Here is a 20,916-nt window from a genome sequence, read left to right as displayed (position 1 = left end):
TGCAGCTCCCAATGACAGATGAGACAACTGTTAAGATTTAATACATCTTTATTTCAGCGATATATTTCGCTGTCTGACACCAGCCCCTCTAATAACCCCGGTGTCTGGATTACTTACTGCATAGCGTCACTGCTTAACTGCTGACCTCTGTGGCAGAAATGAAACACCAAACTCCTGGATGGTCCATGCTGTTGACTTGGAAATTTGCTGACCTGCAGAGTCATCCCGTACCCACAAGCTCAGCTGCATGGAGAACAATCTGGGTATCTTTTTGAGCCTTGTCCTTTTAGGAAAGGAGGGAGACTTTCATAGTGCACTCTAAAAACGTAAAATGTAAAAGTGTAAAATATAAAAGTAATATTAACAACATTGTCCTCAGTGTGGTTCACATATATTAATTTTTGCTGAGTGATCAAAAATGGAGGAGATGAAATTGGCTTATTCACATGCTCAGATATGTCCCTGCTACTTTCCAAGCACAGCACTCTCTCTTCTGATACTGTGTTTTCTTTACGCACCTCTTTAAAGCCAGGACAGATATTTTTTTTTTTTCCTATTTCTTTTCAAAATGAGCTAAGAAGATACCATCGTAAATCATATATTGTGGTAATTTTGCAGAGTATGTCCTTAGCCTTGAACAAGAGGGCTGTTTTTACAGACGGATTTTGGAAGAAATCTTTTCCGTATAAATTGAGGATTTAAGGAAATAACAGGGTAGCATTATACTCTATATGCTTTCAAAGGAAGAGTCGGTGAAGAAACAACCCATTACAAAAATCCAATGATAAAATACCTGTGATTGAAAAACTTTCTAATTTAGGACAGAGATATTTTTCCCAGCTCTTCTCATAGCCCAAACGAGCGCGGAATTAAGCATTTTGGTACCTGCTGCGTGGAGGGACTGTAGCAACTGAGGAAAGCAAACTTCTCTCTAAGTGTAAAACCTCCATTTTTGCTGAGAAGCATCAGAGAAAAAAAAAAGACTGTTTAAAAGAAATGAGGATGTTCTTCTCTATTCTTGCAGTCTCGTGTTAGAGTAGTTTTGTGTTTAGTTGCAAGCTCTGGAATCTCTTACCCCATCATCTTAATCAAACCACTGTTGCAGCATTTGAGATGCTGAGATGTGTCAGCAGCATTTCTGCTTTTTGGATTTTGCACGGCTGCCCCCATCGTCCTAGAGATGAGTGCGGCGATGGCACTGCCCACACTCTCTCCAGGACTTAGCTTAACAGCTGTGGGTACTGGCGCTGATTAATGCATTCAGTCGTTAACTCCATTGAGAAGGCTGGGATCAGTAGCTAATTCATACTGGTTGTGGAGCCTTCCTTAGCGCGGTTAAAACTAACAGCAGAAATGCAGCATTCAGGAGCATGAGTTAATGTAACAAACTGGAGCTTCTACCTGTTCCTGGCCCAGGTGAGTATGCTCTACCAAAAAGAAACCCACCTACTGGCATCTATGTCCTTCTCCCCGTGTCTGTCAGCTTCAGAAAACTGCAGAATTCTTCTACTTCTCTTTCTGCCAGCAATGCCTTCTGGCCACGCAGGACAGGGCTGCTGGGTTGTCTGTCTGTAGGAGATGACAAAGGTAGCTGGTTTTTTTGGCCATGGAAGCTATCTGGTGAAGGAGTCCAAGATCCAGCTCTGGTGTTGGACTTGTTGTGTCCATGCAGTAGGTTCAGTTGGATAAGTAGATCAGAAGAAGGACTTTGCAGGATAACCAGTTTGTGCGTGCTCTGTATGTGCTGTGTCTGTTGGGCCACACACAAGGGCTGGCGGCTTGAGTCTCATTCAGTACGTTATGCAGAAGTGGGATGTCTGGTACATTCAAGGTTTGAGGTTGTGAAAAAGCAAATCCAGCCAACCTGACAGGCAACTTAGTGGCAGCTACCTGTAACAGCCCCCATAATACTTCTAACGCCGCTCAGTTATTGTCTTATTTTTTGGTCTAAACATCAGCATGACTTAACCCATGGAAGTCAAGAAGGGAACATTTCAGGCGGAATATACACAAATTACTTTCCACAGTGGCATAGTCATGCTTGCTTTTAGTCTGTTGCTCGTCAATAGAGGGGAAAAGGGAGGAAAAGTCTTTTAAATATATGTAATATTAAACTACTATGTTTTAAATATTTTAGAATTTTAAATGCATTTTAAATATATTTAATAGTCTGGGAACTTACAGGATAGTACCTAAAAACTGCATTTAATTCCTACTGGGAGAAGATGAGATTGCAATTTAATATTGGTTCTAGAATTTCTCAGATCAAAGTGCTGTAGGAAATGAATAATCAAAAGGAATGTTTTTAATAAAAAGCTTGTATATTTACTTCAGAATGGTTTCTTAGATTTAAGGAATCATGAAAGCAGAAGGTTTTTAAACTGTCTGTAAAATTAAAGTGTCTTTTGAATCAATAGATGAGTTCTGATCTTGCAAATATGATTTAACTTGATATGTTGAGCTTTGAAAGTCAAGGGTATTTACTTAGTCAGCAGGTTTGAGAATGACTTTCAGTGAGACCTATGATGTATTTTCCAGCAGTGGTTATTTTATATCATGGGGTTTTGAGGGGGGCAAATTATGTTCAGCAAAGGCAAATGCGGAGTCCTGCCCACGGGCTAGAATAACTCCATGCATCAGTATGGGCTGGGGGCCCACTGCCTGGGTAGGAACAGACCTGGTGGACAACCCACTGAACGTGAGTCAGCAGTGTGCCCTTGTGATAAAGACAACCAGCTCCATCCTGGGCTGTATTAGCAAGCCTGTAGCCAGCGGAGTGGGAGAAGTGACTGACCCAACCAAAGGCCACCAGGGTGAGTCAGGGGGCTGGAGACCATCACAGGGAAAGGGAGGCCTTCAAGGGTGCTGGATGGCCATGCGGTTACCTAAGGCATGGCATTCTTGATATAGCTGCTCTCTATCAGGTATGGAGAAGACGGAGCTAGACTTCTCTGAGATGCACAGGAGTAGTGTGAGGGGCAACAGACACAAATTACAACAAGGGAAGTTTCAACTTGATACAGGGAAGTTTTTTTTCTGAAAACCAAGAGTGGTCAACCACAGGGAGAGGTTGCCAAGAGAAGTTGTGGAGTCTCTATCCTCGTGGTTATTCAAAAACTGACTCGATGTGGCCCCGAGCAGCCTCCTCTCACTGACCCTGATTTGAACAAGGGCTTGGACCAGATGATCTCCAGAGGTGACTTCCAGTTCAGGTTATCCTATGATTCTACATGAGTTTACGCTTCTGTATAATCCACAGAAGATCTAATACAAAGTGTTAATTCGATGGTAGAATGTGACCCTTAAAATGTCCTTCATATTTTTCCAAAAGCAATAATGCAGTGAAGTTATGAGAATATTGGTTGTTTGGCACCTTTCTAGCTACATTACTTTGAAAAGTTGTTATGAAAAGCTAGTTTTGTCTTGGTGACTGCAGCTGATTATTTAGGACAGGTCAAGATTTTCTTGAAATTATAAAGGTTTATTGTTTGTGTTACAGTTTGTCTGAAATGGAAACTGCTTGTCCTTTTTCTCCTTTTGAAATGTTGTGTGGTCTGTGAGTCTGTTGAGGGGACACTCAGGTTGCACATATAGCACAGAATGCCCTTAAATGCTGCTATTTTTGCTAATTGATCTTTTTTTTTTCTATGTCTGTGGGCAGTAGTGCGTTATTTGTGAAAATGTCCATTTTTTTCTCTATTTCCTCTTACCAGTTCATTGAGACAGTAGTTATATTTAAATGGGTTTTTAATGAGCCATGTAGAAAAGTGAAGCTCAAGGAATAATAAGTATTTGGGTCTGCTGTGGGGCTATTAAAGTCAGTTCAGAAAGCCTAGAAATTGTTTTCATATTTAGTTTATTTCATATCTAAATAATAATTGGCTACTCCTTTGCTAATTATTTTCTCTAATTTATGTTTTTTTTCTCTTATAGTCATCTGTTCATTCACAAGGAACTTGTATTTCAGGATGTTTTGGAGTCTGAGGTGCTATTAGCTGAAATTTGATTTACAGCTGGGCCTTGTTAAACAAGGACTCTTTGGTTCCGCATTGTAACGTGGACTGAGTAATATGCAGGCTGCTTTGGGTACACCTGGTTTTTGCCAACCCTGAAGACTTACTGTAGAAAACTGCGTATATTCTCTTGCAATCTGCTTTGGTTGTGCTCATTGCAGAGGAAATGTGTGGTCAGTTCTGCGGTTGCCTTGCAGGTTTGCTGTGTGGGCTTGCTTAAGCCTAGAAAAGTTTTTTGCTGAGGAAAGGACGCCAGTGATGCTCGCGTTTAAATTTGCTGCCAGCCTCCTCCATGTTCTCTTTCCAGATGCTTGCTGCACATGTCTGAAAGTGTATGGCAGTGCTCTGAGAGTGACTGCAGTCTCTCACATCAGCAGATCCAGGTGTCTGTCAGAACGTGTGTGCAGACAGGGACCTGTAGGTTGGGACTGCAGGACAGGGCTGGGCTTAACCCTCTGGCATCAGGGTTTAAAGGAGATGCTTGGAAGTAGCTATTTTAGGTGGAGATATATTGACCAGGCTAATTTAGAATCTCATTTGGACCATCAAAATCTCTCTTTTCAAGGACCACAGTCTCCTGTGAAAAAGTTATTTATTCAGTTATTAAGCATGAACTGAGAACTAGAATCCTTGCCAGCGTGGGCGCCTCACTGGAGGTGGGTGTTGAGCTGCTCCATCACTCAGAGCTGCCTCAGGAGGTCTATGCTCTCTGTTCTGCTGGAAGCAGAAGAATAATTCCTTGTGTGAAAGGCAGTTTCATACACGAATGGCCGTCCTGCAGGAGAAGATGTGCAGTACAAATGCCAGAAGAGCACAGCAGCTGTGCAAGGGAAGACCACATCTGGAAGCTGTTGTATGGGCCAGGAGGGGAAGTGCACGGTTCAGCCAGCAGAATCGAGATGCTTCTGGTTGCTCAACGGATCAACTACCGAGCAATTGGTCACTGAACAGTGGAAAAAGTTGGGAATGTCCTTGTATGAAATTATCTGCTAAGTGTCCTTCTGGTGAGAAGAAACCAGATATTTAAAATGTCTCCTAATCATTAAAAAAGATAAGTGATTTCAGGTTCACTCTTTGTTAAAAAGAGCAAACAAGAAGCGCAGAGGATGCAAAGACCAGAGGATGCGAAAACCAGAATTTCACTTGCTGGCTATCTAGCAACAGAATAGAGCTGTAATCCTAACTGACGTTAAAATATGTCTGAAATCATCACTGGTGCCTGCTGATGGACCAGTATGAGATTCATCAATAAATATTAAAAAAGAATTAACAAATTTTGGTTAGATAGTTAGGAATATGCAAAATTCAAGTGATCTTTTTGACAATCTTACTTGTCATAGTGGGGGGAAAAATACACCAGAAGTTTCTATCTTTACGAAGTTTCCGTCAAGTGGAGGATTTCTGGTTTTGTACTGGAGATGACCTGATAGCACCATTTGATAGTGATGGATTGTTTTATATGGTCTTAGTACTTAATGAAAATGTAAACAACCATTGCTGGTACGAATAGTTTTTTAATCCAGTTAATTAACATTCGAGTACTTAATCTAGTCAATTAATTAAGACTGCATATGTGTTTACTAATTTTTAATTACCTTAGAATAGACGGAAATTGTAATAATTAATGTTGGAATGCAGACTGCTGCTGCTGTGTCAATATTAAAGTAAATCAGTCTTCTTGCTTTTTATTTATTTAAGTATAACCTGGCGAGTATGATATGTTGAGTCCCAGACAGAGCAATAGAGAAGCTCATCCTGGTGTCTCTTCCAGAAAGAACTAAAGATTGGAGTGTAATTAATTCTGTACAGTGTTGTGGTGTTGTGGCAGGTCAGTCAGATGTGCTATAGAGGGCTGAATGCAGTTACCTGCTGGAATGCCTTCCTGCCATGCCACAGCCAAAGGCGTCTCAGTAAAACTTTGGTTTGATATCTCAGGCTGTAGAATCATTTCTTTGTAAGCCATTTGTTTGATGAAGCTGGTATATTTAGCAAAAAGGATTGAATTATGTTGCTTCCTCTTTTTCTGTTTGCTGTAAAAAGAGTCTTGATCAGTTAAGAGAGGAGTGTCAAGTTGGTAGCTGGTTTTTAAACTGTACTCCTATTTTTTTTTTTTTTTGGTCTTCAGAGAATGATGGTAGCAATAAAAAAAACACCTCTTAAAAATATCCTAAGGATCACAAGTATGATTTTTACCAGTGGGGTAACTGTTGAGTTTTACTGCAGTTCCTTGTATTTAAAAAAAATTGCCGTTGGTCAGACACTGAATGTTGTTCCCTTTTAAAAAAAGTCATATCTTTTGTTGATAATTCATAAGATTACTTATATTTCTTGCCCTGGAGTTTAAAAAATAGAAGTATTTTTGTTTATGCATATTGACCTTTCAAGGACTTACTCTAATTCCATTGCTGAAATGGAATGAACCTTTCCATAAGTTGTGATCTGAACAAAGCTGCTCTCTTTATATTTGAAAGTGCTACTGAATATTTAAAACTCCATTTTTTCTTGAAAAATTAGTATGTGCTTACACTGGTTACCAAATTCTTATCTTGTTCAAACTGATGATGCTTCCTGTGGCAGCTTACACAGATGAAGAATGTGGATCTGTATTGAAACCTCCTTTCCGTTGCTTTTTGCCATATTATAATTAGAAATGTAAACATGCCAGTATAAATTAAGCCTATCACTTACTAAATTTGTTTTGAGAAGACAAAGTGGTTTGTTGCCACTTGATTTTATTTCTGTTTTCCAGATTTTTAGTTCAGTGATTGAAAAATGCAAATACTGTGTTCTGTTACCGCCGGTCATTAACACAGCTGTAATCTATTTAACCATATTTTCAGGTCTTTGATGCATTCAAGTTCAGGTCCCATGGAATAGCGGGTGGATAACTTATAACAGCTACTATTATTATTTGTTATTATTGTTGATGTGAAATTTGGTCTTTGGCTGTGGGTTTGTCTTTTTTTTAAAAAAAAAAAAGGTTCAAACAAGCCAAATGGTTCCAACTTTCACTGAATTTTGGTCAAGGATCTTTTGAAGCGCTATTATTGCCCTGATATTGAAGACCCAAGCTATTTTCTGCTTTCTTCATGCATGGTTATGGTTTGTTCAGCCCTTCTGCTGATCCCTTCTGCAAAGAATGGATGGTATAGATGAGTATCTCAGGTCACTGCAAGTGATGAGATCTAAAACTGAAGGACAGAGAACAGGAGGCACAGCTCATGTGAGGTATTGGAAGTAATCATAGAGTGATTCTGGAAAGGAGTATGCAGGTCATTGCATTTGAAGACTGACACTGTGCGTGGTTATGGTAATTTCAGTCATTTATTTCTAAGTAAAAAAAAAAAAAAAGTCAACATGGAAGCAGTTTCTCTACAGAAAAGATGCTGTTGTTTCCAGAAAAGATAGTCATCTTTGTTTTTTACTCTCTTTGTAAATCTCATATTTAAAGCCCAGCAAAATACCATAGGTTTACCATTGACTTTAGGGCTGATAAAAGCTGGTCTAGTAATCTGTGCTCCATGGTTTGCCAAAACATGTCTTTGGCCTTTAAACATGACTGGCATCTCGCTAAAAGGCCATTTGTTTCCCTGGCATATTATTGCTGTGGATTTCTGCTGCAAAGGTTTCTTCGTAGGCCCAGCGACCCACTCGGGTGGCTTCGCTCTATGTAGCCGTAAGGTGGCTCTTCTGATGATTTTTGTTTTGTTTCTTGTTCCTGCAAAAATGGTAGTTGAGCTGTGATTTCAGGGCCTCGAGAGGTACAAAAGTACACACTTCTGTGTGTCCTCTCCTTATCCTTGAAGAATTGCCCTTGATTAAAATAAAATGTGTTGGAGAAATCAGAATTGAATGCTTGATATCAGAATACAGTGGAAGATGTTCTGGCCGTCCTTGTTTCCTGTGAGCTCACCATCATCCATGGAGTGGCATATCAAGCTCTGGAAATCAAGATCCAACACTGTCTATTCACAGTAAGTCTTCCAGTCCCGAAGACTTTCTAGCTCATTATGAGGAGCGAGCATACCTTTGCAACGCTGTTTTACAATGAACTTCCTAACCTGCCTAGCAGAGCTGATGCAAACCCGGGTTGAATTATAACCTGCTACTGTAGAATAAAATGTAACGCTAATTAGAATTGGAGAAGACTAACATGGCTTGTATTTCTTCACATGTTGTATGCAAAAATGTTACAGCTTGGTATGATTTTTAATAGAACTGAAGCCTTTTGAAGGTTTGATGCTGTCAAAGTGGCAAATACCTGCTAAAATACATAAGATCAAAAGCTAAGCTTGAAATGAGAAGCATTTGTTTTCAGATGTTCTGAAGTCATAGGATGTAGACTGTCTCGAATAGGCAAAAAGCCGGAGGCAACTTACAGTACCAACACACATATATAGAGATTTATATGCACATACCTTTTTACATATATATTATATATATATTTTTTATATATATATATATATATATAAAAATACTTGCAGCAGCATGCATTGAGTAATACTTTTTAATCAGCCTCAAAGGAACAGAATGTAATTTGGGGATTTATCTTGATACATGCCATGCAAAGGAGAAAAAGATTTGATGTTTCATGCCTAGAATTCTTAAATACATCGTGTGTGTTTTGTTCTGATACCTTGCACCTCTTCACTTGTGGATTAATTTATTTTCAGTTGCTGGAGATGGGTAATTAGCTTGTTATAAAACAGATAGTTAAAGTGTTGTGGTAAAGTCTGCTTCTTTTGAGAAAAACACTTCAATTTATGTCAGCATTGGTATTTCACAATGTGTTAAAAAATTAAATTTCCAATATTCTTGAGCTACTGACATTTTAGGTTTTATCACGTCTCTTTTGTTGCTTTCCTGTGTGTAGATTTCTCAAGCGTAAAATAATGAACTGTATGTTAAAAGCATGTTCTAGCTGTCTGCAGCTCCAGCCTGGTTTTCCTTCTGCTCCCTGCCTTTCAAATAGCACTGGAGAGAGCACGGACGTTTTACCCATTACCAGTTCATTCTTTCTGGTCGGTGCATGCCAGAGCCTAAATTTGCATTAGGTATGGAATTACTGGCAGAAGTTTGCTACTCTATGCAATTTCAAAACTACTCGTTAAAAAAGTTAATGCCTGAAAGTACTTTCAAAAGCTGAATTCCCGAATGGTTTCCACTTGGGCTTACAGTGCGGTTTTCAAATTTTTTTACTGATGTTTGTGTAAGCTAGATTTGAGTAAAGGGACTAATATTAAAATGTGTAGGATGAGATGATGCCAGATTCACTTAAAAAAAAAAAAAAAGAAAAGAAAAGAGAAAGTGACCTCTGATTCCTTTAGTTTATACAAAGCTTTAAGTGTTGTTCTAACAAAATAAACAATTGTGGAGATCAGCGTAGGTTTAAGTTGATTTGGTCCATTTACCCTACCAATTTGGACAGAAGAATGTAACGCTTTCTTGGAAATGTCTTTCAAATATTACATTATAGATTAATTTATAGGCTGCAGAATGCTGTTATCCATAACACTTTTTTTACTCATCTTGAAAATTAATTCTAAAATTAAATGTGTATAAGAGCTGGCCTTTTCCCTTTCAGTAGGTCATAGAAGATAAATTGGAATAAATTATTTGTTTCAAATAAAAGCCTTCATTTACAGTGGAAAAATTTTCTTGGATTTACCGAAAAACACTGTGATGTTTTTCCTATTTCCCTTGCAATGGTGAACACTGATTTAGTAAATCTTTATTAAATTACTGACTTGGCTAAGTTTCAAATTGGGTTTGAGTTCTTAGGCTCATCTTGGAGAAGCTGATTGTAAACAAAAAGAGAAGTATCTCTGAAAATTTGATGAAAGAAATTTTGCAAGGGAAGCCCACAACTTAAATTGTATAAATAGAGAATAAATTAATAGATAATAGATTAATGGATGATAATTTGCAGTGATTATAACACTCTAGGGTGGCTTCATGTTTTGCCTGTAGCTTTCAAGGTGTATTAACAATATTTCTCATTGTATGTTTTTATTCTGTAAAAATGTGGTTTTGCTCATGATTTGACTTTTTAGTAATGATGTATATAGAGGTTTCAAAACACAGGTGATAAATTCCAGTGCACGGGCATCGATCGGCACTCGGGTAGTTTTCTGCAGTTCTGGGTAAGATGCAGTGGTTTGCTGGGGAAGGTGCGACCCTTCCTTTCCTGACTTGGTGCCATTCACTCTGCGGCACGCAGGGATGGGTTTTGTGTCCCATCAGAGCTGTTGACCCTTTGTACTATCCAATTAATGTCTGCCTTTCCTTGAGCTGATGATGTTGTGATCTAGGCATTGATCTGAGTCTCTGCTGATAGACGTTTCTTGCTCTTTGGTGGATAGAAGTGATGAAATGCTGATCTACAATGGCACTTTGTTGTTGAAAGTTTTTTTTATTTTTAACGGTAGATTAAATTGTCATTTGCAGCTTGTAGCTGTGTTTGATGAGCAAGATCCACACCATGGAGGTGACGGCACCAGCGCCAGCTCGACAGGGACGCAAAGCCCGGAGATTTTTGGCAGTGAGCTTGGCTCCAACACGGCGTCGGCCTTTCAGCCTTACCAAGCAACAAGTGAAATTGAGGTCACCCCTTCAGTCCTTCGTGCAAGTAAGTAAACGTTCTCGGTATCTCAGCGTGTTTCATCTTAATTTACAAGGATGCCAAGTGCTGTTACCCATTCATGCTGCTGGGAATATGATTCATTATCTGTCCTTATCAAAAGCTGATCAAAATTGAGAAACTGCGTAAATGCTTGTTGCATGCAAGTAAACAAACCTTTCTGTTTTAATAAATTATTTATAAACTGCTTTTAGGAACAATAAGCTCCTTCTGTGCTGCCAGTTTAAAATTGTCCTCACACTGAAAATCACAGCAAAGTTTCCAAATGCAATTTTCAGTTTTCCAGTTTTATTCCATCTAATGAAGAAAAGGGTAAAAAGAAACTACAGATAGGAGCACTTTCTGCTGAACCTGTCAATGTTGCTAGGTTATGCTTGTCACCTTTCCGTAAAAACACCTGCTGATATGTGCATTTACTGGGTTGCAAAAATACACTTTAAAACCCAGAAACCATAACCAGGAACATCGCTTTATTTTGTTTATTTCAACATGGGGAAGATTTGTTGCAAAGCCACAAAGGAAGGAATTCACAGTTCTTGCTCAGGCAGGATCTTTGAATATTTCAGCTTACTAAGGAGAAGAATCACCAAATGAAACTTAGTGTGTAATTTTCATTGTTGTTAAAAGTACCATGCAAACAAGACAATGTTGGATAAAGCATTGTGCCCCACTTACAAAAATGTCTATCATTTGGCTCACCGAAGTTTTGAAGTAGTGACTCCGTTCCAGAAAATTCTTGTCAGAAGTCATTATCAGTCAGACCTTTGATATTCTACAGATAATAGCATTTTAAACAACTATTTGTAATGCCCAAGAGATTACTTTTCTGAAGGTGTTTTTTTTAGTGGATAAAATCTGTGTTTAAGTAATCGGGTAAAACACAAATGGAAAAGTTACAGCTCTATATTAAGTTTGAGGGGTTTTGTACAAGAGCGTTTTCTATAAAATTAAGGGAACCACATTTAACAATTAGCTTACATAGACTTGAACGTGTATCTTTTCATGCTATAACTATGCTTCATTGCAACACAGAATTAAATTAGGGAAAGGATTAATGGCAGAATAAAGAAGCATCCTGGAATTTCAGGACCCTTCTGTTTTGCTGTCACTAGGGTATGCCACTGCTTAATGCATATCTCATTTCCATGCATAAGCCAAAAAGCTGTCCTCCTGGGTTCTCGACTTCAGGGGGTTAGAGCAGGCAAATACATTTTCTCCTGAGTGTGATCATCTGGTGTATTAGTGCATCAAAATCGCATAGCACAGATAAAATTCAGTGATATATCGGACAGCTCACTTATCTTTGGTGTCACTCTGGAAAATACATGGAATTCTTAGCTAGTTCACTGATTGCTAAAATGGCCAAAAAGCGCTTTGAGACCCTACAATACAAAGGTCTATAGAAATGCACAAGACTTAAAACTGTTGTTAAGAATTATAGCTCTTTTGACACTTTTATAAAAGCGTGCAAAAATAAAATGGGTGAAACAATTTGTCATAAATGTGTTATCACAAATCAGAGATGTCCTCTTGTCTAGCCAATTGCTTTTTTTTAATACTGACAATTAGATGTATTTTTTTTTTAAATGTTCCAAACCACAGGCTTAGCATCCCAGTCCAGTAATACTATCCCATATTAAACATACCTATTTCAAGAATTTCATTTAAATATACATTGAAAATGGAAATAATATCCCTATTGTATTTCCTTGATAACTTGTGAAGTGAAGCATAGCATACAAATGGTATTCTCAGTATTTCAAATAATTATCTTCTTACTGTGTAAGTTCTATTCAGCAAATAAAACCCATCCAGTTTTGTGGTAGATGCAGATCCTGATTATTACATGTTGACAAGGTCATATATCTATTAATTGGATTGGAGATGGGATACAAAATTGCTGTAATTATTGTAATTTTCTAGCTAATTGCAGGGTTGGCGGTGAATATTTTACTTCTAACAAATGAAAAACAGTATTCCGTCTGAAATTGGTTTATAGCATTTTAGACATTTTGTTTTACATCTCTGGTGCTTTTTGCTCGCGAGCTGAGCTCTTGTTTCTCAGCAGTTCTCTGGCAGAAGCGTAGCTTTGTGCCATTCTGCTCCCGCTCACCAGCACCCGAGGGGTATGGAGCGGGCTCCGTTCGGAGGCAGCATCTCGGTGCATTAGGCTGGGGCTTAAGGGCCTGCTGAGATTTTCCTCTCTTTGTTCTGGTTGCCATGCTACCCCTTTTGTTTGTTTATAGATCACGCCATCGCTCCTCTCCCAGCAAGGGAAAGGTTAGCTAGATCAGGTCCAGCTGGAAAAGTAATATTCATCTGGATTCCCTCTTTTCCCATGCACAAACACAGCCTGTACTTTGCACGTGGGGGGCTGTGTCAAATTGAATCTTCCTATCTAAATGTGGAAACAAAAAGGAGGCAGCCCCATACCCCCTGTGTCGTTTTGCAATGTGAAAATACAATTCGTCGATACTAGCAGTTGGTTTATTTATGTTTCCTACCTAGCTCTTTCCCTTTTAGTGCTTTTCTGTTACCCAAGTTAAACTTCCTCTTGTTGTATTTCATCAGTTGAGATGCATTTTTTTTCTAAGCATACAGTACACAAGGCGTTTTTTGTGTGTGCCTGTGTGCTTTCCGAGAAGAGGTTGGAAGCTCACTGCAGAAGATTGTTAAAGCAGACTGATGTTTATTCCCCGCTGAAATATAAACTGGAGGCGCAGGTGAAAATTGCCAAACCTAATGAGCAATTTGGCAGATAAGACAGGATGTCAGGCAGTGACAGTTCAGCAGCGGGTGCACTGCCTGTGAACCAAGTTGTTTGTTTCACAGTACTGCATTTAAATATTGTAAATAAAACCCTTTTCCAGCTACATGAGATATCGTGAAAAGGGTCATCTCTTTGTCTGCTTTTCCTTTTAAGTTATTTAGCTGTGTTAAATAACCAAGGGAGGTCTTAGTTCTTGGTCTTGGTGTGATTATATGTTGCAGGTCTCTCTGAACATTTCAGCAGTTACAGTTAAAAAGCATTTTTAATATAGAACATTATTTGCAAAATATATTTAGAGAGGTTTAGAGGACTGATTTTTTTATTTTATTTTATTTTTTTTTTCTTTTCCTGGCCCAAAGTAGAGAAGAGCGAGGGGGCTGGGAGATCTTTCTTGCTTCCTTTAGCTGTTTAATGGGAGGGTATCAAGAAGATAAAGCCAGACTCTTCTCACATGGACACGTTATTGCTGGAGGCAACAAACACAAGTTGCAACAAGGAAAATGCCAGGTGGATATTAGGAAAACAATTTTCACCTCAAGAGCGAAACAGGCTGCTCAGAGACCGAACGTGGCCCTGGGCAACCTGATCTAGCTGGTCCTATTTTGTGTGGAGGCGTTGGACCAAATGACCTGCAGAGATCTCATCCAACCTCTGAAGTTACCGTGTAATTCTGTGACTCGAAATAATAAAATTACATTGTTTGCTTCTTGAAGCTATTATTTGTAAAAGCAAATGATGTTCATAGCGAAATATTTAGTGGACTGTTGTGCAAGCACAACGTTGTGCACGTGCAGCTTCCCAGCATGGTTTAGTAGTGTACGGTTTGTGGCAGTGTGACACAGACCAGCTGGCGGTGCCTTTTACCAGACTGCTGCTTTTGTTTTCAGGATGCCTTTGGTAGGTGCGTCAGTTCCTTTGAAAGGAGATATGGGGTAATTGTAAGGTTCTCCTAAAGGCTGGAGAGTAAACATCTCCCCGAAACGCTGGCCAGAGAAGTCTATTTTCTTCGTCATTTCTTAAATGATGAAGAGCTAGCTGGAAATGGTGCACTTCAGTGATGTCTTTGCTCAAGTGATCTCTGTTACATATTTTAGTAGGACTCTGAGCATCGGTTTCATATTCTGGTCACAGAAGCAGGAAAAAACCCTGGTCTAGATGAGAATGATAAGAAGCGAGTGCGCAGCTGGCTGTGAAGATGTACTAAAAGTGCAGAGGAGCAAAGAACTTGTTGCATCTTACGTCCTTGTTGACCCAGCAGCGTGGCTGTTGCTCTAAGGTTCCCTGTGTGCATGCGTGCCCTTACCCTGCAATAAGCAGCAAGTTTATTTCTCACAGGTGAGAGCATGCATGCAGACTCTGGCTGTGAATTTGTTGAGATACTGAAGTTCACGACCTTGCTTGCATTTGAATGTGTGGATCTCTCTGCGCCCTCAGAGTAGTTTTTAGTAGTTCACTGGCAAATTAGTAGGACATATCAAGTATAGCTCCTGAGGGCTCTCTTAGGTTAAGGACTGTTCAGTATTTTAATAAATCTGAACTGGTATATAGAGTATTGCATAAAAAGCTAAGATGGAGTTTCAGGCACTTTGGATGTCAAGGTTTCAGTTCAGCATTCTCTTCATACATTTATAAACTGTTTTGAAATCAGTGAGGTGTGCACAGTCACTGCATCTAGAAAGAAAAAAGTAGTTTGCAGTGCAATCCTAGTGAACAGCCAGAAGGTTCTGGGCATTGTAGCGCATTATTATGGTGCATCTGGGCATTATGCTCTTCCATCAAAGGATCAAAGGCGAGTACTGTTGTGGGCTCACTGAAGTAGCTGTGAGCAGGAAGACTGTAGCTGAAGTGACGAGCTGAGGTGACAGACTTGGAGCAATTGTAAATAAGTTGGAGAAAGCTGAAAGAGAGCAACAAGAGTAAGATGCACTGGAGACTATGACCACGTGTTGGAAGGACTGGTTCATTTAGTTAAGAAAAGATAAAAACTGATAGGGTCCAAGGCTTCAAATGTATTCGTTTTTTCTCATTCTCCATGTCTGCTAAGAGAAGGGCAGTTGGCATTTCCTGGGGAAAGGCCATTTTTGGTAACCTGGAGGCCTAAAAAACATTTTTACACCTCATGTAACAAGCAAGTCTTTGTGGGAATGGTTCAGAGGTGTGTTCTGCGCGTTGCTGAGCGGTGCCATGTGCTGTGCTGTAAGGCAGGAAGGCAGCCAGCTGGTGGTGGCAGATCTGTCCTGTTCCTGGCAAAGCCGTTGGGTTGTTTGGTAACCACGGGTGAGCCACTTCTGGCATCTGTTTTAAATACGTATATGTCTTTTTCTTAGCATCTCACAATTTGAGTGTTCAAAAAATCCAATACTACGCAAACCAGTTAAAGGTGTGAGTGCATAAATAAGTGTGTGAATTTCAAGTACTTTAAAATTGCTGTTTTAAATATGGCACTTCACTGATTTCATACAAGTATTTATCTAGAGTCCCAAATGCATATTCTCAGAATTAATTTGTTAATATTTCTAAGTGCCTTTGTTTAAAGGTTTGGGACACTGCATGTTAATATGTCGGCAAAGAACTGCAGAGGTGAGTTCATATCTGTCCTGGTTTCAAAAATGACGATGGTTTCGGCATTCTTTCCCACATATGGCCAAACTTTTTCATTCTTGTTTGTATCTCTTTGAGTCCTCATTCAACCGTGAGTCAGTTTTATATATGGAAATAAAGTCATTTTCAAGTGTTGAAGAACTAAGGAAGCAAGAGATTAGAAGAGGGAGGAAGAGAAAGATGAGTTCATCAAAAAACAGATGTTTGGAGCTTTATCAGCTGGAGTTATCTCTAGGGTTAAATAGCTGCTTACAAAATGTAGATAAAGTCATCCACATTTATAATGAAAGATTATGGCTTTAGAGGCAATGCCTGCTAAAGTCAATGGGAGGTTTTCCACTAGCTCCACCGAGCTTTGGGTCAGGTCAGCTTTCCATGATGTGAGTCTCCTTGGTCAGGAGCCTTCATCGGCGACCAGTCGGTGTTCGGGTGCCCGTCATTCCAGTGCAGTTCCAGGAATGAAATCCAAAAGATTTCCTAACCAATGTTCCCACTTTTGCTTCCTTGCCAGGTTCTCAGATGTTTCCTTTACCATGTCAGATAAAAGGAAAAGAACCCCGAACTTGAGGCTTGCACCGAGCTGTTGGCAGGTGAATAAGGAAGGTTTCTCATGCATCAGAGTTTGAGGAGGAGATTTAGCAAAGTCTGTTTCCTCACCTTCTGGTGCTCTTGCCGTTCAGGAGTTCTTATCACATATATCCCTGTAGCTCTATCAAGGATGTGATTGTTTCAAAGCCAGAGTTATTGAATCAAGAAATCAGTACCAGGTGCTGCTTTCTTCCATGAGGCTAAATTTGTTCTTTCCACAGCACAGTTCTGACTTGAGTGATCTCCAGTTGGTGTTTTCTCCAAGCATAGATCTCTGCTGTTAATTTGGGATTGTTGAGCGGTTTAAAAACCATGTGTTTTTGATGAGGCCGTGACACGTTTGTAAAAACAAACGGATTTTAAACTGCTTAAGTTTCTAAATTAACCTTTAATATCTTCAATCTTCTCAGTACACCATCAAGCAAAATACTCTAGCTTCTAGTAGGATTAAAAAAAAATCACTGAAACCAATAAAGTAAAGAATTTTAGAACTCTAGAGGAAACCTAAGTAATGAGACATTTCGAGATGTCATTCCATACAGTGAGGGCTTCTATCTTTGAGTACAGATAATGGGGAGTAATAAAAAGATGGTATTGTATCTGATACCTGGTGGTATTTTTTACCATACCTACACAATGTAGTACAAGAGAGATAATAAGGAAGGGTTATGAAGATGTGAAGTATTGAATTTGAATAGTTTAAGAAGTCAGGTTTGGATATTAGTCTAAATTTGACATCTTAAATAGATTTAATGATCACTTGAACAAGAAGCTATTATGGAAATCACAGCTGTATTCTCAGAATGTTTTGATATGCATGTGTGGTGGTGTTGGTGTTGCTGGGTTTTATTTTCCCCTACTTTAAATGAAAGGTAACGTTTTCCTTAAGGGAACTGTGTTTTTATGTACGCAAAAATGTTATGCCATTTTATCCAGTCACACATTACAGTGTAGCTGCACAATTCCATTGCATTGTGGTATCATGGGTTTAATCCTGTTGTGATAAAGCTGTTTGTTTATTGAAAGAGTTGGTCAACACACATGTATCAGTAAGTTTAATAACTCTTTCTATAGATAATTTCTTGATTACTCCTCTATTTCTTGTTATTTCGTTGTAAACAAACAAGAAGGAGCGCAGTGAAGGCAAAGGAACGTGAATCTGAAATGAGCAGGGAATGCTTTTTCACAGTACACGCAACCACTCTGAGATTTTTTACTTTATGGAGGCATGTGTACATGTTACACTTTTTTTTATTCAACAGTTTCTAAAAACCTCATGCAGTATTTATAGGTGGTACTTCTGAATTGTGATAAAACAGTATGCTTCAAGGCATCATTAATATCCAGAACTACCAGTCCGCGGGAGTAACTGGTATCCCGGTCGCATTTTGCTTTGCTTTGAGGCAACAGCGTTGGTCTCTGGGGGGTTGATTACTGACATAAGTTACTCGCAGACAATTTGCCAACAGGAGGGGATGCAGAGTTTGTCAAATGTGCTTAGTTACTCGCTCAGTCCTAGGCAGGATGATCTAATGGAAAGGGTGTTGTAGGGCTAGTGAAGAGCGTTGTGCTGCTGGGGGCTCTGTGCCGTGCTGGCTGCAGGGTTACGCTGTGTTCAATGCAGCAGCTCGTGCGTCCCCCCCCACCCCCTAAACAAAGAAGGATGTGGATATTTATTACCACAAGCCCAAGGCTGTAAGATATTATACTTAAAGTATATCCTCAATTAGGCTAACCTTGCACTTCAGTGAGAGCATTATTGCTTGATTTTGTTCTTAATTCACAAGGGATTCTTGCTTCCTTATTGCATTTGCAACATGTGAACTCACATACTCTTTTTTTCAGACGAGGATGTGTTTTGGAGATAGACTATCTCTTTTGGTGATTACTGGGAAAAAGTCGCTTTAAATTCTGTGTCTTGACATGTTCTTTTGAGGGGGATGAAACAGGGACAGATGGCTAGTGCTAGTTGAATAGGCTTGGTTTTTAGTTTGTTTTTTACTTACTCTCTCATGCACTGAAAAGGGCTGAAAGATGATACAGAAATAAAGGAGTGGATGAGAAATAACTTTCCATTAATTTATTGCCTTATTTCATACTTTTAGAAAGATAAAATTTGTTTCGTCTCCCACCCATCTCTTGTCGTAAATTTTAAATGAATTGCGTAAGTAAGATGAGCTCCATCTTCAGAAATGCTGTGGGTTCATATTAGGGGCAGATCAAGCATTTTGGGTGAGAATATATGTAGGAGAACTTTTCTCCAGAGATTTTGGCCCCCAATAGCAGTGGATGCCATGGATGTGACAAAGCCTGGTTTGAGCCCATGATCCCGGTCTGAGGTGAGACGAGGCATGAGCCCACCTCTGGCTCTCCTGCTGGCTCGGCTTGGCTCAGTGTCCCCGACTGGTCTGCAGGCAGGGCCCCCTCGTCTCCCCCTCTGTGACACTGCGGCGGCAGGCGGCGTCCCCCTTTGTGACATGGCGGGCACCTCGCTGGGGTGGCGTTCGCCACCCAGGCCAATGTCAGGGCTCGGCTGCTTGGGATTGGAGGCGGACATGAACTCGGGCTGTGTTCCAGGTCTGTGTTTCTTGCCTCTGTTAGGGATTTAGGTAATTGATTCTGTCAGTGTTTTTGGATTTATAGAATCGGGAAGTGATTGTATATGTGGAAGGGAGTTGGGGACCATGTGGGTTTACAAATGAAAGCAAAAAGTGGTGCTTAGGTTAAGTTAAAATATTTATACTGCTGCTTGCATGCATACAGTAAAGGGCAGTGCAAAGACAGCAATAGCAAACCATTGTGTTAGCTTCTGGAAATTGTGCATATGAGTCAGGGACTAGGCTTCTCAAAACAAACTTTGATCAACCATTAAAACCTCATCCTGTGGGGCTGGATTTGATTCAGCTCTCTGTACAGCACTGTTTGCAACTGGAAGTAAAATTGGGACTCTTGGCAATTGCTGGGCAACAGCTGATTCGAAGCAGACACAACGGATGAGGTTAATATCAACAGACTTCAGGTTCTGCATCTGAGCTAAACACTCGAGGCAGTCCCGTTTCTCATTCCTGGAGAGGAATTAGATACTTTTTGGGTGAGTTCATCTGAACTGTTTTACACCTTATTTCAGGATGTGATGGGCTATGGCCTAGACTTAGCTGTGCTGGCTGATCTCCGTTGATGAGAGAGATACAAGTTCTGGAACAGATGCCAGTGGATCCCATTCTGTGTGTGACTTACCTCACACTGTAAAACTAAATTTTTATGTGAAAGACTTTTTTTTTTTTTTTAAGTGAAGTAGGATGTTGCCTTTGTTGCCTTACAAATGGTCATTTGTGTATTTGGAAGAGAAAGGCTAAGTGGCATTTTACAAAGCCAAGAGCTTCTCAGTTCAACCCACAGAGCAATTTTACGTGGCCATAGGAAGTTCCTACGTAGCCATGATTATGCTTGGGAAGTGTATTTGGGTCATAGGCAGTATGTCATGAATGCAGATAGTCCCACGTTAGCTTTTTTTCAGATTAAAATTGGGTTTAAGAAACTTCTGTGAAATTTTATGGTTAAACTAACAGTATCATCTGCCTTGGGGGGTCTGACACTGGTATCCAGTCACTTTATGCCGTGCTGCTCCCAAACAGGTAAACCTCTGCAAAGAGGCAGCTGTACTTTTTCTTGCCACGCGTTCTCAGACCTGGAAGCGTAACAGGTCCTGCCACGTGGCACTGAAAAGCCAGCCTAAATCTGCGGGAAGAGCATGACGCGGAGTTAATGAGCACTGAAGGGCTTGCGTTGTCTTCACTGCTCTTTGCGGTCGAGAGCCTCTGTACCCCGTTCCCTCGCGCACCGTCTGGGTGCGATGGCCGTCCTGCCCTTACCACCCTTCAGGGTGTCCCGGCTCCCTGTGGGCTCGGAAGAGGGAAGCTCTCCGTGTGCACGCCCAGCCTCTGAACGGGGGTCTGGGGAAAGGAGCCATCCCTTGAATACAGGCTATTAAAGTAAATGCCTTTGCAGGTTTGCAGAGAGAATGACAGTGAGAAGTGACTACCGAGGCTGTTTCAAATGAAATAACATTTGAAGCAATGCTAGCAGTTCGTTTTTAGAAGATTATATAAAAGAATAAAATTTATGTTCACCAGTTTCTGATAAGTTAGAGAATGAAGAGACACACCTGCCTTGTTAATCAGCCCTGTATGAGATAAAAATTAATATTTCCATGATTTTTACTAAATCCTCTTTTGATCTCTCTGCTTTTGGTCTTTTTGGAACCAAAATCTCAGAAATGTTTTCTGCATATGAAGGCTTTATCC

At 40.0% G+C, this 20,916-nt stretch overlaps 1 protein-coding gene across 14 annotated transcripts in view; it reads left to right on the top strand.

The window, feature by feature from the left end:
- Positions 1-20,916, top strand: part of PARD3 (par-3 family cell polarity regulator) — a 466,403-nt gene that overhangs the window by 147,114 nt on the left and 298,373 nt on the right. For all 14 annotated transcript variants that reach the window (XM_054191470.1, XM_054191469.1, XM_054191468.1 and 11 more), the window contains exon 3: positions 10,461-10,641. In XM_054191470.1, coding sequence (XP_054047445.1) covers positions 10,461-10,641 — 181 coding nt within the window. The remainder of the gene's footprint in view (positions 1-10,460; positions 10,642-20,916) is intronic.

This window comes from Rissa tridactyla, chromosome 2 (genome assembly GCF_028500815.1).
Source record: "Rissa tridactyla isolate bRisTri1 chromosome 2, bRisTri1.patW.cur.20221130, whole genome shotgun sequence".
Classification (NCBI taxonomy): Eukaryota; Metazoa; Chordata; class Aves; order Charadriiformes; family Laridae; genus Rissa; species Rissa tridactyla.
Note: the sequence above shows the minus strand (reverse complement) of the source record. Positions and strands in the feature narration are given on the sequence as shown.